This window comes from Melanotaenia boesemani, chromosome 17, assembly GCF_017639745.1.
Source record: "Melanotaenia boesemani isolate fMelBoe1 chromosome 17, fMelBoe1.pri, whole genome shotgun sequence".
Classification (NCBI taxonomy): Eukaryota; Metazoa; Chordata; class Actinopteri; order Atheriniformes; family Melanotaeniidae; genus Melanotaenia; species Melanotaenia boesemani.
In genome coordinates this window covers 2,233,847-2,250,522 of record NC_055698.1, presented here as the reverse complement: position 1 = coordinate 2,250,522, position 16,676 = coordinate 2,233,847, and the positions used below count along the sequence as shown (strand labels likewise).

Sequence of the window (16,676 nt, the reverse complement as noted above, 5' to 3'; positions counted from 1 at the left end):
GGCAAAAACCAGCAGAAGTTTAGAGGAACTGATGGCTGTTTGTTTAAATACCGTTTGAAAGGCGAAACACACTTTAAACATCTAACAAGGTTTTTGGAGAAAAATGAAAACAGAAGAAATGAGATTGAACCTTTTTATTTAAACGGTGCAACAGAACAGAAGAAATGAGTGGCAGCGGTGTTTCAGAGAGAAAGAAAGCAAGGTTTGTTTTATTTATTTTGGGTAAATAAGAGCCGGTGTGTTCCCCAAGTAGGAGTCCTTGAAGTGCAGCGTCTAGGGGAAAGTGAGGAGCTCCTCCGACTGTTCAGCCGGAGCAAACAAAGCTGCAGTGTTTGGTCGTAGCATCGCCGTCGTTGGTCTGGGATTAATCACAAACAGTGAATCTGCAGCATCTGCATCACATACCGGTTTCAGCCTGAAACGGGGGGGCAGACTGGCTCAGAAGATGCCTCCAGGCTGGGTGATGTGTTCAGGTGCTTTGTTCCCAAACCCAAAAACGAGCTCTTCACACCTTCTGAGACATCCGACACGTTCAGTGGTTCCTGAATGAAGCTAGCACAACGATCCCAAACCAAGCCGTCCCTCCGTCCTGCCTCTCACCTGGATGAGAGGAAGGATGGAGGCTTGGCCACCGTCACCGCCTTCGCTTCATCATTCTGATGAGAGGCGACCATTAAACGGCTCATCGGCTTGACTGTTCGGAAAAGTGTTGCAATGAAAAGTATAAATAGTTCCTAAAATATGTCAGTAATTTGTTGAAATTGGAAATAAACACATGAAATAACTAAATTTATCAATAACTACTTAAATGTGTCGTCAGATACAAACATGAGTCTAATTGTGTTTGTAGTTACTGAAAATGTGAAATGTATTAAATTCATAATTTAAGTCATTTAAATTGAACTGATTTAGGAGTTTGTATAATTTATGTATAATTTAATGTTTTCTGAGGTGCGTCACGAGAACTTTTGAACATGAGAAGATTTGGTGTTAAAATACTTATCAATACAGCTAATTAAATAGAGAAATCGTGTTTTTATGTAAAATAAAATTTGAGTTAAATTAATTTCGTACTAATTTATTAACGTATTTATTTCAAATTTTGATAAAATAAGGTAATTTCATTTAGGCACTTTTCTCCCTGCTTCATTTGAGCCATGATCGTCGTCATTTCACACGTGTAGCAATAAAGTTCTGCCTTCTGCTGACTGGCTGCTTAGTTTTGTCTCTTTCTTCGAGGACACAGCTTCCGTTCCGCTTTATTCCAGAAACAGCAGGTCTCATAAAAGCTGGTTTTTCTTGGGGGGCACTGATGCAGTTATTTAAATGGCTCAGGTAAAATACTCTCACTAGTTTCTATTTTATATATTTTGGGGTTTTACTTTAATTTCTTTTTCCCTCAAACTTCAACTGATGCTCCAGCCCGTCTGTCCAGGACGTCCTCAGCGTCTCATTTGACACAAACTGGTTGTAAACTGAAATGTTGATGAATGTGTCGGTTTTATTTTTCAGTTTTGCTTTTCTTCATGAGTAAAACACTTGAATCTATCCTATTCTGACAACTTTCCATGTTGCAAATGTGTTGCTGCTGAAGCAAAAGCATCTTTTGGCTGGTTGCTGGTGTTTGTCGCAGTACCTCCAGCTGTCACCAGAGGGCGCCCTCTTCACACAAATCACGAGTTCACAAATTAAACGGAAGTTTAACCAGTAAAGAAAATAATTTTAATGGCTAAAATAAACAGATTTACTGTCCTAAGACACCATATGTGCAGGTGGAGAACATGACAGCTTTTCTAAATCACTCAAAAGCCAAAATGAACCCGAGAACAGCTGCAGTTAAACAGTTACGAGGCACTATGCAGAGAAGTTGGCAGTTTTCAGCAAACCCTTGGGCGTAGCCTTGCTTTGATGGCCCACAACAACATTTGGTCTTTGTGGCTTGGCAGATGGTGGAAAACTCACAGAAACCACTTAACAATGACAATGAAACGGTCCCAGTGAAGCTGCTGCTGGGACAACAGAGACGGAGCAGCGCTACATCACTACAATGTGGAAACAATCATGTTTATTCAACTAACAGCTATACACAGTCTGGAGAAAAGAAAAAGCCAGCATCAGTACCCGCCTTTGAACGGGTGAGGAATGATGAGATGAGAAGCAGGCTCAGCGCCGCTGGTCGTACGTCTGTAACGTGCTCCACTCGAAGGATCCTGCAGGAGGAAGACGGTTTTCATGAAGGCTCGGGCGAAACATGAAACTTAAAATATGAGCAGAATGGTAATTACCTGGCTCTTCTTGGCTCCTTTTCCCCATCAGTCCAACAAATGAGTTGATTTTATGTCCTTTAAAGGAAAAAAATGAGAATTTAAATGTCAACTGGAGGCCAAAAGGCCTTTAAGGTATCAGGTCTACACTTTTTCTTGTGTAATCTTATAATAAAAACCTCACAGGAATCTAAATAGCGAGATTGGGATTAATTGGAAGCATGTGGATTCTAGGATGACGTTTTCGCTCAGGTTGTGACTCATTTTCCCATCAGGTCTGCAGGGATGAAAATGTGATGAAGAGCTGCACCGCACACTGATGGGGGCTCCTGTCAATCACAGTAATGGCCTGTAATATGATCATGAGGGGGGCGGCGGGGCTGTATTGGATTGGGATGCTGTAAAACTACAGCCAGCCTCTGGGGAATACTTTATATTATTCCAAAAGAGAAATCAATATTAGCATTACCCTGATGGGTTAACTGTAAAAACCTGTCTTGACACTGACGTGCAGAAGTAACTAAAAGCTGTCTTGTCTAGAATCGTTCTTTATCTCAGAAGTGTAGAGAGCATCCTTGTAAGTGGAGGGAGAGATGGTGAGATGCATAGCTCCATCCATCCATCACAGGCGTAAACAATCCAATTTAACTCTCGCGTGTCCTTGGGGCATTGATCCCAGCACTCTCCCTCTCTGTAATGATGAGTGACACGGTCGTGCCTGCTTAAGAGGAATAAATTAGACGTATGTGCACTAATGCTGCGCCGTAGCATCACTGAGTGGATGACTAATTTAACCTCTTCTTAACAAGGCCCCTTTCTCTTCCTCCTATCTGAAATGACATTCCCAAAATGAATTATCTTTACAACTACTTGGGCTGTATGAATAATCCTGGTCTAAAAGAAAAGACGTGTGACAATCAACATACATGTTACTGTGTCAGAGTAAATTCACACAGAACATGTAAACGTTATCTCCTCCTCAAAGAAAACCACATTACTTTCAGTGGAAACCAGAGGACAGCAGCCCTATTCAACAAGTAAAGTAATCCTAGGACTGAGTAAAGTAATCCCAGGGATGAGTAAAGTAATCCTAGGACTGAGTAAAGTAATCCTAGGACTGAGTAAAGTAATCCTAGGACTGAGTAAAGTAATCTCAGGGATGAGTAAAGTAATCCTAGGACTGAGTAAAATAATCCTAGGGAGGAGTAAAGTAATCCCAGGGATGAGTAAAGTAATCCTAGGACTGAGTAAAGTAATCCCAGGGATGAGTAAAGTAATCCTAGGACTGAGTAAAGTAATCCCAGGGATGAGTAAAGTAATCCTAGGACTGAGTAAAGTAATCCCAGGGATGAGTAAAGTAATCCTAGGACTGAGTAAAGTAATCCCAGGGATGAGTAAAGTAATCCCAGGGATGAGTAAAGTAATCCTAGGACTGAGTACAGTAATCCCAGGGATGAGTAAAGTAATCCTCGGGACTGAGTAAAGTAATCCTAGGACTGAGTACAGTAATCCCAGGACTGAGTAAAGTAATCCCAGGGATGAGTAAAGTAATCCTAGGACTGAGTAAAGTAATCCCAGGGATGAGTAAAGTAATCCTAGGACTGAGTAAAGTAATCCCAGGGATGAGTAAAGTAATCCTAGGACTGAGTAAAGTAATCCCAGGGATGAGTAAAGTAATCCTAGGACTGAGTAAAGTAATCCCAGGGATGAGTAAAGTAATCCTAGGACTGAGTAAAGTAATCCTGGGATGAGTAAAGTAACATTTGATGAGGAACTGTGCTACAGTACAAAGTAAAAAGTGAACCTTAGCAGGTTTCCAGGTGTTCGTGTGGTTTGCTTGAGAAGCTCATGTTTTCTTACATCCCCGTAACTGTTTGGTTTGGATGCTGATGCTTGGTGGAGTACTTTAGCTGAGTTTCTCCCCATCATGTTGCTATGCTACATGTTAGCATTGCTGCTTCCTGCTGCCTGCAGACAACTGCACTGATCTCATGCTGCCTCCTGTACAGGTGTAGTTAAGAAAAGGTTAAAATAAAGCAAAATAAATAAATAAAATAAAAAATATAAATTAAAAAAATAATAAAATAAAAGGAAAATCCCCTTCTGGCTTTTTTTCGCCTCAGTGCCTTTTGTCTATTTTGTCACACAGATGTGTGCTCTGGACCACCCCCAATAAAACAACAAAGAATTCATCTGCTGTGGCTGTTAGTTAATTAAACCCCTCCCTCGCCTTCACTGTGCACTGAAATAAAAATTTAATTCAAACTACTAATACTGTGGGCGAAACACTGCCAGAGAATTTGCTTGTACTGAGTCTAAATGTCTGATGTATTCCTCTTTTAGAGGGGGCGGGCTGATGTCTGCACAGGCTTGGGGATGAAAACATGGACTATAATAATATTTTCATGCCTTTAATGTCAGAAAAAATGCAAATTACACATAAGAAGAAACAACTTTATCTGGTTTTCACAAACATGGACCTGCTTGTACATTTTATGTTTATAAAGTTTTGTTGTTTTTGTCAAAGTGAGTTTAATTTAATTTCAGAGACGAGGTTTTCACTGAGGACAAAGAAGACTACAAATAGAAATATTTCACAGGAGAGGAGTTTATATCCTAAAATTCACAGCTTAAACAAGAAGAACTCCTTAAAAGGATAAAGTGTGAGTATGGCTAATATACTGGCAGAAAACACAAGTCATCCAGAGAGGTGCTGTTTTCATCCTCATGACTCTGGCATGAGGTCACTTACACTTTTTTTTCCCTGTGAATTGGTGCAGTGGCATTAATAAATGATCATATTCCATTTTCAGTCATTTTCATGGTGGAATTATTTAATGCTGACTGCTGCACGGACCCACTACATGTCTGGAGCAAAGAAAGCAAAGAAAGGCAGAAATGCAGGACTTACTTTTGCGGGTAATCTGTGAGTTTGCTGTGGAAACAAAGCAAAAGAGCAAATGTGTCGTTAGGACGATAACCTGCAGAAGAAGAGGAAAGCTGGACAGAAAAGGGAGAAGCTCTCACCCATGGAGCGCTTCCCCATCAGGCCGATGAACTGGTGTGGCCGCGGCTTTCTCGTCTTCCTCAGGAGGATTTCTCTGAATGGGTCGCTGGAGAGCCAGCCGTCCTGAGGAGGGAGGAAGGAAAAATCATAAGAATGGGGGGAAAGTTTCTGGAATTTATGCACATGATTGTCCACCATCGCATGTAAACTACACTAATAATCCACACAAGGCTCAGATCTGTAGCTTTTATTAATTGTTTCTATTTCCATCACAAGATATATTTCTACAGAAAGCATTAGTCTGACTGAGATTTGGATCAAGGGGCCACTAATGGCCTGCACACCAAGTTGTAATGATTTATTGTAGGTTCATTCATCTGCAAAATGGCCCCAGCCTGCAGTTAAAGCTTCTGGAGGAGCAGGTTCAGCTTGGCGCGTCTCCAATTCACAATGTCAAACATAAGACGTGCGTCTCATGTCGATGGAGCTGCTTTGGACCACAGCATGCTGTGCACTTACGGCTTATTTAATTTCCTTCTTGGATTTCTGCTCCAACTACTGAAAAATAAGTAAACAAATAAATCTCATGTTGCAGAGCTCGAGTTTGTGGAGCTCTCAAGGAACCGTGATGGTCTCATTTGATTTTGGTTTCAGACTCAAACTTTTTAAATGATTTTTTTATAAGTTAGAATAACAAGAATGAATGTTAACAGTCAAAATCAATAAATAAAATAGCATTTTACAATGTTAATTAGGTTTAAGTAGCATAAAATGAAGATCTGCAGGTCTTTATTGCTACTTTATCCCTTTCTATCTTAAGAAAAATCCCTAAAATGACATCATTTCATTCAATTTGATCAAATAAATTTCCTTCATCTTCATCCTTTCATCATATTTAGACTTTAAATGAACGAGATAAATATTAAATATTACCTGAATCTGATTACTGCTTGTCCAGTAGTCGGTCCCTTCTTGGGGGTCATCTTCACAAAAAACTTGGCTGATGGCGATGAGAGCCATTAAAACGGGAAAAAGCAGAAACTTCATGATGCCGCTTTTTCCTGACTCAGTATTTAAAATTCACAATATTTCTCAAACAAACAAAGAAAATCTGTTGTCTGAAGCAGAAACTACAAAAACTACAAAGAGATTTCAGCTGCTTTGAGACGCGAGCGAAGCTGAAACTGTGCGCGCGCTGCTTCTTCTCTCACAGATCAACAGTTAGTCCCATAGCGCGTGCGTGTGTCCCGCCTCTGTCTGCGAACAAGCTCTCCGCGCGCTCAGCCTCTGCAGCAACTTCTCGTCTTCTTCTGTCTCGTGCGCCCTCCTGTCAGCAGAGCCTCGCAGGCGCTCCTATATAGCAGCCGGAGCGTTGCTTGGTAACGAAGTCACAGTAGTCTGATTACTCGGTCAGCAACGACATCATATTACCTCAGTATGATTAATGTCAGTCACACAACAGACTCATCACCACTGCTCCTTCTACAAATAAATAAAATAAAATGATAATAATAGAAAATTTATATAACAATAAAACAATAAAATTATATATATATATATATAATTTTATTGTTTTTATTAATTATTATTATTATTATTATTATTATTATTATTATTATTATTATTATTATTTATGTGGCTGATTAAATTTTTTCTTTACTATTTATTTATTTTGTTGCCACTAATTTATTTATTTTTTATTAAGACTGCTGGGAGGAGACTGCTGACTGTTGGCATGCTGTGATACAGGGGACTGGGTCCACTCACCATAACGTAACACTCACGTAAGCACTGAATGACGCACTTGACTTTATGTAAATACAGTTAATCTTAAAAGCTATGCACATTTAAAGTCCATAGCTTCTATGTCTAACAACAGAACAGCTTGTCCATCTGGATTTTGCACCTAAAACTGCGTCTTTATTTGCTCTTAGTCATTTCAGTTACTTTTTATTTACCTTTTTGTTATCTGGCAAATGGGTTTATTCCTCTATACCAGTGATCTGCTACGTTTACTAATAAAAGAGCAGTTTTTACCTCCTGTCCCACCAAATAAACATAGTCTAGAGCTACAAAACCCATTTGACTCTTAAAAATACTTTAGAATAAAGAAAAAGTGTTTAAAAGCCAGAAACAGTGCTGTGTGCTCAATTTAAACGTTGCTTGTCTCATAAATGACTGAGTCTGCTGGAGCTGGATCAGTTTGCTGAGTCCAGATGTTTGTTGTCATGTCCTTGTCCTTGATCGTTGTTACAGAAATGTCTCATTTTCCTGAACAATCACAGTTTCTCTCTTTTTTAATGACTCTTTCATGTATTCTCTGTTACTTTCTCTAGAGTTGCTCCAAAACCTGCAGCAGTAGTTTGGGGACTAGATCTGCTTCCTTTAAGTATGTTTGCTCTAATTAATACAGTTAATTGTGTCTGTAGCTCAGAAACATGAGCGATTGTCTGAGTTTGACGGTTGATTGACGGTGTGGCTTGTAGTATAAAAGTGCTGTAAACTAACCTGCTGTACAACCACTGCATTCAACACAAATCCATGTCAGCAGGAGCACATCTGAAGGATTCTCTGCACCAACTGACTTGATTTTGACCTCATATTCTGCTTTTATTTCCAAGAACAGAGTGAACATGATTAGATTCCCCGTCAGGCCCTGCTGGTGGAGCCATGTAGCATAAAGAATTCATGGTGAACTTTGCCAGTTGGTTTGTAGTACCTGCAGAAGGCTTTACAGTAGTAATAATTCTTAACAGAGTTGGGCTCGGTGGTCAAAGAGCCACTCCACACTGGAATTTAATCATCCTCACGACTGTGACAGCTCATCCAATTAACAGACGGAAGGGGGAGGTGAAGAGATAGAGGTGATGGAGCTCTTGCAGCCACGGGAGGGAGTTACCACAGAGGAGGAGGATCAAGAAGGAAAACGTAGGAGGGAGAGAGCTGGGGCCGATGAAGTTGGGGCACACAGCTAAACAGATATGCAGATTATGAGTGGACATACAGGAAATCAGCACACTGCTGCTGCAAAGAGCAGGAGCCACTCTGGATGCTCTTCTAACTTTGATAAGGATTTATACAACAAATCTGACATGATGATGCCGTTATTACAGCCTTTTGTTGATTCTGTGCATGGAGTGAATCCAAATCAGATAATTTCTCTGGGAGCAACTGTGCTAAAGCAGCACTGTGCCAGCAGTTCATGCATGAACAAATCCGTTGTGATAAACACAGACTTTACATTTTAAATAAAATACAAAAAAGCCCCTTTTTATTGGAACTTCCTTTGTATATTATATAACACAATAATGTCAAGAGGAAGGCAAACAATCCACTTCACCATTATTACTCAGCCTGGTGGATGATGTGGTTATAATTATGTTAGACGGTCTTGTTTTAGTGGAGAAGATGATGCAAACAAATTCAAAGTTCAACCTCCTGTTTTCATTCTTTGCTAATTAAAGATGTTGTGATAATTTAAATGGGGTTGCCAGCTGTTTCTTTCTATGTGTATCAGGTGCACCAGACATTTCTCAACAGGAGCTCATGTAATTTCATTTTCCAGCATGACTCAACTCAACGGCAGTGACAGATACGAGCTCAAACAAAGGCTCTGAATTTTGTGGGTGTGTGAGACCTGTTTCATCAAAACAAATCATAAAAAATGCTGTTATTGCTTCTCTTACATGACATGAAAGATTATGCATATGATGGTTTGTTAGTTAGGTAAACTGCTTATATTTCCATTTAGCATTTTAAAACGTCTGAATGTTTTTGTGTGTATGCAACTTTATAACTGAGACCCCAGACCTTTCATCAATACAAAACATCTGGAGCTTCATGAAAGCAGAAATCCAGCAACCAAGGTCCAGGACTGTAGAGCAGCTAGAATCCTGCATCAGACCAGAATGGGACAACATTCCTCTCCTAAAACTCCAGCAACTGGTCTCCTCACTTCCCAGATGTTTCCAGACATGTTAGAAGAAGCGATGCTACACCATGCTGAACATCACCCTGGAACTACTTTTTACACCGTGCTGAACATCACCCTGGAACTACTTTTTACACCATGCTGAACACCACCCTGGAACTACTTTTTACACCATGTTGAACATCACCCTGGAACTACTTTTTACACCGTGCTGAACATCACCCTGGAACTACTTTTTACACCATGCTGAACATCACCCTGGAACTACTTTTTACACCATGCTGAACACCACCCTGGAACTACTTTTTACACAATGCTGAACACCACCCTGGAACTACTTTTTACACCATGCTAAACATCACCCTGGAACTACTTTTTACACCATGCTGAACACCACCCTGGAACTACTTTTTACACCATGTTGAACATCACCCTGGAACTACTTTTTACACCGTGCTGAACATCACCCTGGAACTACTTTTTACACCATGCTGAACATCACCCTGGAACTACTTTTTACACCATGCTGAACATCACCCTGGAACTACTTTTTACACCATGCTGAACACCACCCTGGAACTACTTTTTACACCATGCTGAACATCACCCTGGAACTACTTTTTACACCATGTTGAACATCACCCTGGAACTACTTTTTACACCGTGCTGAACATCACCCTGGAACTACTTTTTACACCATGCTGAACATCACCCTGGAACTACTTTTTACACCATGCTAAACATCACCCTGGAACTACTTTTTACACCATGCTGAACACCACCCTGGAACTACTTTTTACACCATGCTAAACATCACCCTGGAACTACTTTTTACACCATGCCGAACATCACCCTGGAACTACTTTTTACACCATGCTGAACATCACCCTGGAACTACTTTTTACACCATGCTGAACACCACCCTGGAACTACTTTTTACACCATGCTAAACATCACCCTGGAACTACTTTTTACACCATGCTGAACACCACCCTGGAACTACTTTTTACACCATGCTGAACATCACCCTGGAACTACTTTTTACACCATGCTGAACACCACCCTGGAACTACTTTTTACACCATGCTGAACACCACCCTGGAACTACTTTTTACACCATGCTGAACACCACCCTGGAACTACTTTTTACACCATGCTGAACACCACCCTGGAACTACTTTTTCTTTAGGTGTGTGAATCATTGCGTTCTGTTTATATTTACATTTTACACAGTGCCCCAGTTCTCTGGGAATTGGGTTTGTATATGTCAAAATTGATAAAGTCCATTTTTAAAAAGCAGATAATCAAAAACAGACCACATGAAATGTTCACTTCAAGTCCATCTCGTCCTGATCTTTCAACAGGAATTGTGGGAAGGAAGTTTTTCTAGACTTGTAGCACAACCAGGGTCAACTGATGGGAGAGCACAGGACCGTCAGAACAAACTCAGCAACTCCGGACCTGGGTTACCTGCTGTGGAGGCAGGAGAAAGAAAAACAGTTAGCGAAAGCAGTAATGTCACATGCAGAGAGTGAAGAGAGCAGGAGGAAAAGAAGTAGAATATATGTAAGGGTTAATGCCCGATAAGGTGTCCATTATCATAAATGAAATAATATAAAGTAATATATATATATATATATATATATATATATATGTGTGTGTGTGTGTGTGTGTGTGTGTGTGTGTGTGTGTGTGTGTGTATGTATACACATGCAGAACTGATGTGAGCTTCTAGATTGCTACCACCCTGCTTTGCATGTCATGCACTGAGCTTCCCATGCATCACAACTAAGGCAAAAACAAGGTTATTTTTCTGGAGATCATCCATGAATTTCATTTACGTTCAGGCATTTTCCAGCTGTGGATTCTGTACTGTTGTAAACTTAGAAACTTGTGCTGAGGGCAGTCATTGGTGCTCATTGTGAGAGGGTTCTACACTTTCTCAAGTTGTGCATCTTCTGGGTCGCTCAGTTACTCTGGCCTCGCTGCGCTGTGGCTGCCTCCTCTCCTCGTCCCTCTCCTGTTCTTTAGATATGACACAGGCTGGGAGAGAGTGTATAATAATGGAAGTGACTGAATCAATCTCCATTCCCATGTTTTTTTTTTCTCACAACCACACAGTCACAGTGATGTGCAAAAGCTCTTCAAGCAACAAGATATGTGATGGTGAGTAGTCTGCATGTTGGATGCAGGGATTAATTTACAAGAATAAATAGAAAACAACTTTGGTAGGAAAACAGTTATGATCAAACAACCTGGTGGCTCATGGTGCACTCTGGGTCAGCTGGGAATACACAGAGTTGTTTGAAGAAGGATAAACCATTGGGCAACCTGTACCTGCTTGGCACCAGATACAAAAGGTCAGGTCGGAGCCCATTAAGGGATTAAGTGGCAAAATGTTCTAAGTGCAGCTTTACATCTGAAAAACAACCAAACAACCAAAAGCAGCTCATGTTGTTTTTGAGATACAGCCATGATCAGCTATTGATTCTGATCAACGTGTGTGTTTTTCCCACATGGCTGAATTGCTTTCTGTGCTGAGAGTTTGGTTGCATGAACAATGCTGTGACCTTCTGATGGAGTTGGTTCCCTGGGCTCCATCTAGATAATGGATACTCAGTGGTGGGCGGGTGGCTGATGTGAAAGGAATATTGATAGCTGACTGAGCCAAGGAGGAAACACGTTCCATCATAGACGCTGATATTGAATTTGCTGAAAAACATAAATTTCAAGCAATGGTTTTTCATCCAAGGAGACGTAAACAAAATGTTTATGATGTTTTACATGATGTTTTAAAACAGGAAGTGACAGCAGTTTCAGAACATTGTGAACATTTTGCAGTATAATTCTATTATAGTAAAAAGTAAAAAATAAATGGATTTACAGTATCACGTTGTCTCTCATTCATTCAGCTTCTGCATGAACTAAGCTGTCATTTCAGATGTGGCTCCCCCACTTGACTGAACGTCATGGATTCTGCAGGGTTCTGTGCTTGAATTTTTCTCTTTAGATAAATTTCCATGAGGTAATATTATTACACATTACATCATAAAATCCAGTTGCTACACAGAAAACATTCAGATATATTTATCTATGAAGTCAGATGACACCAGGCTTGGTTAGACAACAAGCTCGTCTTAAAGACATAAAGATCCGAACTCTTAAAGGCATGTTCTTTTTGTTGAGTGAGTGAAGTACTTATAAGTACTTTGTGTCTAGAAGACAACAATCAGTGTTTTTCATTTTGGAGAACTGAACCTGAAGATCAAATTCTTCCAATTTTAAACAACAAAATACACCAAAACCATCATATTTGAATGAAGGCTTTTTGCACAGCACATCTTTTGAATTCTGCTGCTCTGTTACAACAGAACAATATCCTAGTCTCTACACATTCAAACCAGTCTAAACAGGTTCACCTTCTAGCACCGGGTTGGACCCCTTTTTTCTCCAGGTGGTGGAAACCTTCCTCAGAGGTTTTCTCCATATTGACATGACAGCATCACACAGTTGCTGCAGGTTTGTCGGCTGCATCCATGATGAGAATCTCCCGTTCCACCACATCCCAAAGCTGCTCTACTGGACTGAGATCTGGTGGCTGTGGAGGCCGTTGGAGTCCAGTGAACTCATCGTCATGTTCTAGAAAGCAGGTGGAGATGATCTGAGCTTTGTGACATGGTGCATTATCCTGCTGGAAGTAGCATCAGAAGATGCTCCACTGTGGTCATAAAGAAAATCTCCCCCCACCATTACACCAGCAGCAGCCTGAAGCGTTGATCCAAGGCAGGATGGATCCATGTTTTCATGATGTTTCCAGCAGATTCTGAGCCTAGCATCTGAATGTGGAGCTGAAATGGAGACTCATCAGACCAGCAACGTTTCTCCATCTTCTATTGTCCAGTGTTGGTGAGTGTGTGTGAATTGTAGCCTCAGTTTCCTGTTCTTAGCTGACAGGAGGCACCCGGTGTGTCTTCTGCTGCATCCTGGTCCAGACAACTGCTGCTCGCTGGCTGTTTTCTTTTCTTCAGACCATTCTCTGGAAACCCTGGAGGTGGTTGTGTGTGAGAATCCCAGTAAATACTCAGACCAGCAACCATGCCACGTTCAAAGTCTCTTAAATCTTCTTTCTTCCTCAGTCTGATGCTAGGTTTAAACTTTAGCAGGTCATCTTCACCATGTCTACGTGACTAGATGTGATGAGCTGCCGCCACGTGATTGGCTGGTTAGATTTTTTGTTAACGAGCAGCTGAACAGGTGGAGCTGATGAAGTGGACGGTGAATGCATAAAGTTTGATGAAGACATCAGCTCTGACACACAGACTGCAGCTGCAGTGGTTGACAGATGAAACCCTGGAGCATCTTTCTGCTCGTGTCAGCACACTTGAAGCGAAGCTCGGTTTGAGGTGAGAACTGCAAATAAGTGAGTCCCTTGCAGATTTGCCAATTACAGCTGACGCGTCCCATCTGGACCATCCTGATTGAAATTCTTATAATCTGAAAACAATCACCTCTAAGTACCAACCAAAAGGTGAATCATTCTTTTGTTACCATATGGGTATCAAGTGTGCATGCGTGTCTGAGTGGAAGGATGGATGAAGGTGTAAATATGGTGGAAAGCTGGATTCCTGCAGATGTAACTGTGTGATTCATCCTAGCATCTACAATATCTTTACAGCCCTCAACCATAAAATTATATTTCATGTTCAGAGTGAAGTGTGTGTGTATGTGTGTACCCACTTGTGATTGTTAAAGTTGCAGTTATTTTTTCAACCACTCCACCAGGATCGACACAATTACACGCTCTCCTGCTGCATTCGACCAGCTGCTCTATAGGAGCCCTTGACATTCAGCAGAGAACAATAGCTAACTGAAGTCGACGGTGTGAAGTACAGATGGCAATCGTGCATCGGTTTGTTCAAACGCCTCTCACTTTGGAAACACAAAACACACCTGGTTGTTGCTGTTCAATCGCAGTCACTTCTCTTTGCATCATTTAACTGAAGTCATAGCCTGCAGGCTGGGTGCAAAGGAAGAAAAAGAATCTTTTATATTAACTGTTATGAGCTCATCTGGGCTGTATTGTATTTCTAGAACAATGTAGTTATGATTTAGTATGTTATCTGACCATGTTTAAATTATTCCTGCCTAATGTAATTGTCCTGCTGTGATTAATCAGGCCCAGTTCATAATAACTTTATTCCTATAATACAGATTAATAACATATTGCTGATCAGCTGAAACTGACAGTCCTGCAGATCTAACCCAAGCACAACTACCAAAGAAAAAGTGAATGATATAAGACATTTTAAAGGGTTGATACTAATCATCATATTAACAATGAGCACTGCCGATGCGGTGATATTAAAATGCAGCTGGTGGAGTTTTTGTCATCCAACTTTAGTGCAATAGAGAATATAAACCTGACATCACCAAGGCTTTGTCCGCCACGGTGGGGGAGAACGCCGGCGTCCATGTTTCTCACTAGTAGCACCTGCCATGGATTTATTTCAATGGCAGTATCCACTACCGGGGCAGTGGTTATGTCCCTTTGTGAGGTCACAAAGGGAAAGATCTCAGACTCACCCGTTTAAACACACATTCGCTAAAAAGTGGAGCATGCAAGTGAAAGAGGAGACAAAATTTTCTCCTATTTGGGCCTCATACAGGCTATAAGGACAAACGTGACTGTTAGAAAACGTTTAGAAAGTAAATTTTGCATAATATGGGACATTTAATAAATCTTGTTTATGCAAAACGATAAAAATATGAAAACAAGCAAATATATGTGGAATTATATTTATTTATTACAAGAGCAATAAATTAGATAGATAGATAGATAGATAGACAGACAGACAGACAGACAGACAGATAGATAGACAGACAGATAGATAGATAGATAGATAGATAGATAGATCTGATATTAGTTCCAGTGTGAACTGATGTAAACCAGATAACAACAACCCTCTCGGCCTGGTGGAGGAAGGTCATGTTCTCATCTGTATATGCAGCTTCATCCAGATGTAAAACCCTGCAGCAGGAAGCCGTTCTACCTGGATTCTCAGGTGAACCACCTCACCTGTTCTCTCCTCATCCGTTCATCCAGCTGACACCTTGGAAATGCAGCCATCTTTACTTCTGCTACATAAACTGCCCTTTATATCCAGCCCACACTCAGCCAGAAGCTCATCAGCTGGAGGCATTCCTAAACTCGTCCACCATTCTCTGGGACACGTCCACCTGTCCACCGTACTCTGGGAAGTGTCCTCTGGTCTTTGGAACGTGTCCATTGGTTTCTGGAATGTGTCCACTGGTCTCTGGGACGTGTCCTCTGGTTTCTGGGATGTGTCCTCTGGTTTCTGGAACGTGTCCTCTGGTCTCTGATTTTTGTTAGCAAAAATCAAATATCACTTTCATAAATACTTATTTTACCAAAGTCTAATCACAATTGCATCCAAATGAAAGCATTCTTGTGGCTTAGAATGAGTTGCTTATAAATACATATGTAGCGGCGCACCCAACTGGAGGCTGCCATGTTGCATCGCCATCTTTGAATACAGTAGCTGAAAGGGGACAAACTTGTTAGCCTTGCGCGTTTTACCTGTGAGTCCCTGCTGTTTCGGGGGAGGGGGCGGGGGTGGTGTAAACAAGCCAAGACGACCGTGGATCCTTCAGCTTGCCAGTTTATGATAATGGAGAACCATCCATACTCTTTGCCCCGCGAGACAGAGTAAAAAATAGCCAAGAAAAGAAAAAGAAATAATAACCAGGAGAAAATGAGAGTGCACATCGGTGGAGCATTTACCAGAATGAGGCAATTAATAAAGGAGATTGACTAAAAAAAAAAAAGTTGCAGGCTTTCTGCTGGATGAGTGAATTAATTTCACCTAACAGTGAAGTTTATTTTGGCATTCTATTAGAAACAGGGCAGGTAGTTCAGCAACTACTTTATCCTCCCGTTTAAGTCGGATCATTTACTGTTACTTGCTATATAAAACGGCAGAAAAAGCTAATTTGTTAGTTAGCCTACAGTAGAAAAGCTCCGCTGCAACAGTTTTCAGTTGTTGTTACTCTTCAGAGAAGCCATGCCAGTAGGCCACCGTGTGCTTCTTTCAGATGTATTTTTTGTTTCATAATTTATTTCAGCTGATTTGTCAATGGGGGTGGGGGTAGTTGTCCTCCTCCTAGTCAGAAAAATAGACCAAAGTAATACCAGTTTCTCGCCGTGATTTAATTACTAGAACCGCAAGCATTCTGACACATAAATATCTCTCAAATAATAATTATTTCGAATCAATACGTTGCCCACCTCCCTTGATAAATCAGCTGAAATACATGTTATTAAACTCAGAGTAAAGTTACAGCACGGGATCTTCCTCTTGCAGCGCCGACAGGTCCACTGCCCCTGCTTTGACTTCCTCTTCCTCTCCCTTCATCAGATGATCTCTGAGTCTGCAAATCACAAAAAATGATTTCA

At 40.9% G+C, this 16,676-nt stretch overlaps 1 protein-coding gene across 1 annotated transcript; it reads right to left on the bottom strand.

Annotated features, from left to right (window-relative positions):
• Positions 1-1,699: 1,699 nt before the first annotated feature.
• Positions 1,700-6,616, bottom strand: tac1 (tachykinin precursor 1). The gene is made up of 5 exons (XM_042011754.1): positions 6,205-6,616; positions 5,292-5,394; positions 5,176-5,199; positions 2,286-2,342; positions 1,700-2,210 (listed from the first exon to the last, which is right to left on the bottom strand). The coding sequence occupies exons 1-5, from the start codon at positions 6,316-6,318 to the stop codon at positions 2,164-2,166; spliced, it is 345 nt and encodes a 114-aa protein (XP_041867688.1). The 5' UTR covers positions 6,319-6,616; the 3' UTR covers positions 1,700-2,163.
• Between the last annotated feature and the right edge of the window lie 10,060 nt (positions 6,617-16,676).

Coding starts and splice junctions, on each gene's coding strand:
- tac1 (XM_042011754.1), bottom strand. CDS start 6,318: ATGAAGTTTCTGCTTTTTCCCGTTTTAATGGCTCTCATCGCCATCAGC. Junction 2,343..5,175: donor CTCACAGATTACCCGCAAAA/GTAAGTCCTGCA, acceptor TTTCCTTTAAAG/GACATAAAATCAACTCATTT. Junction 2,211..2,285: donor AAGGAGCCAAGAAGAGCCAG/GTAATTACCATT, acceptor TTCCTCCTGCAG/GATCCTTCGAGTGGAGCACG.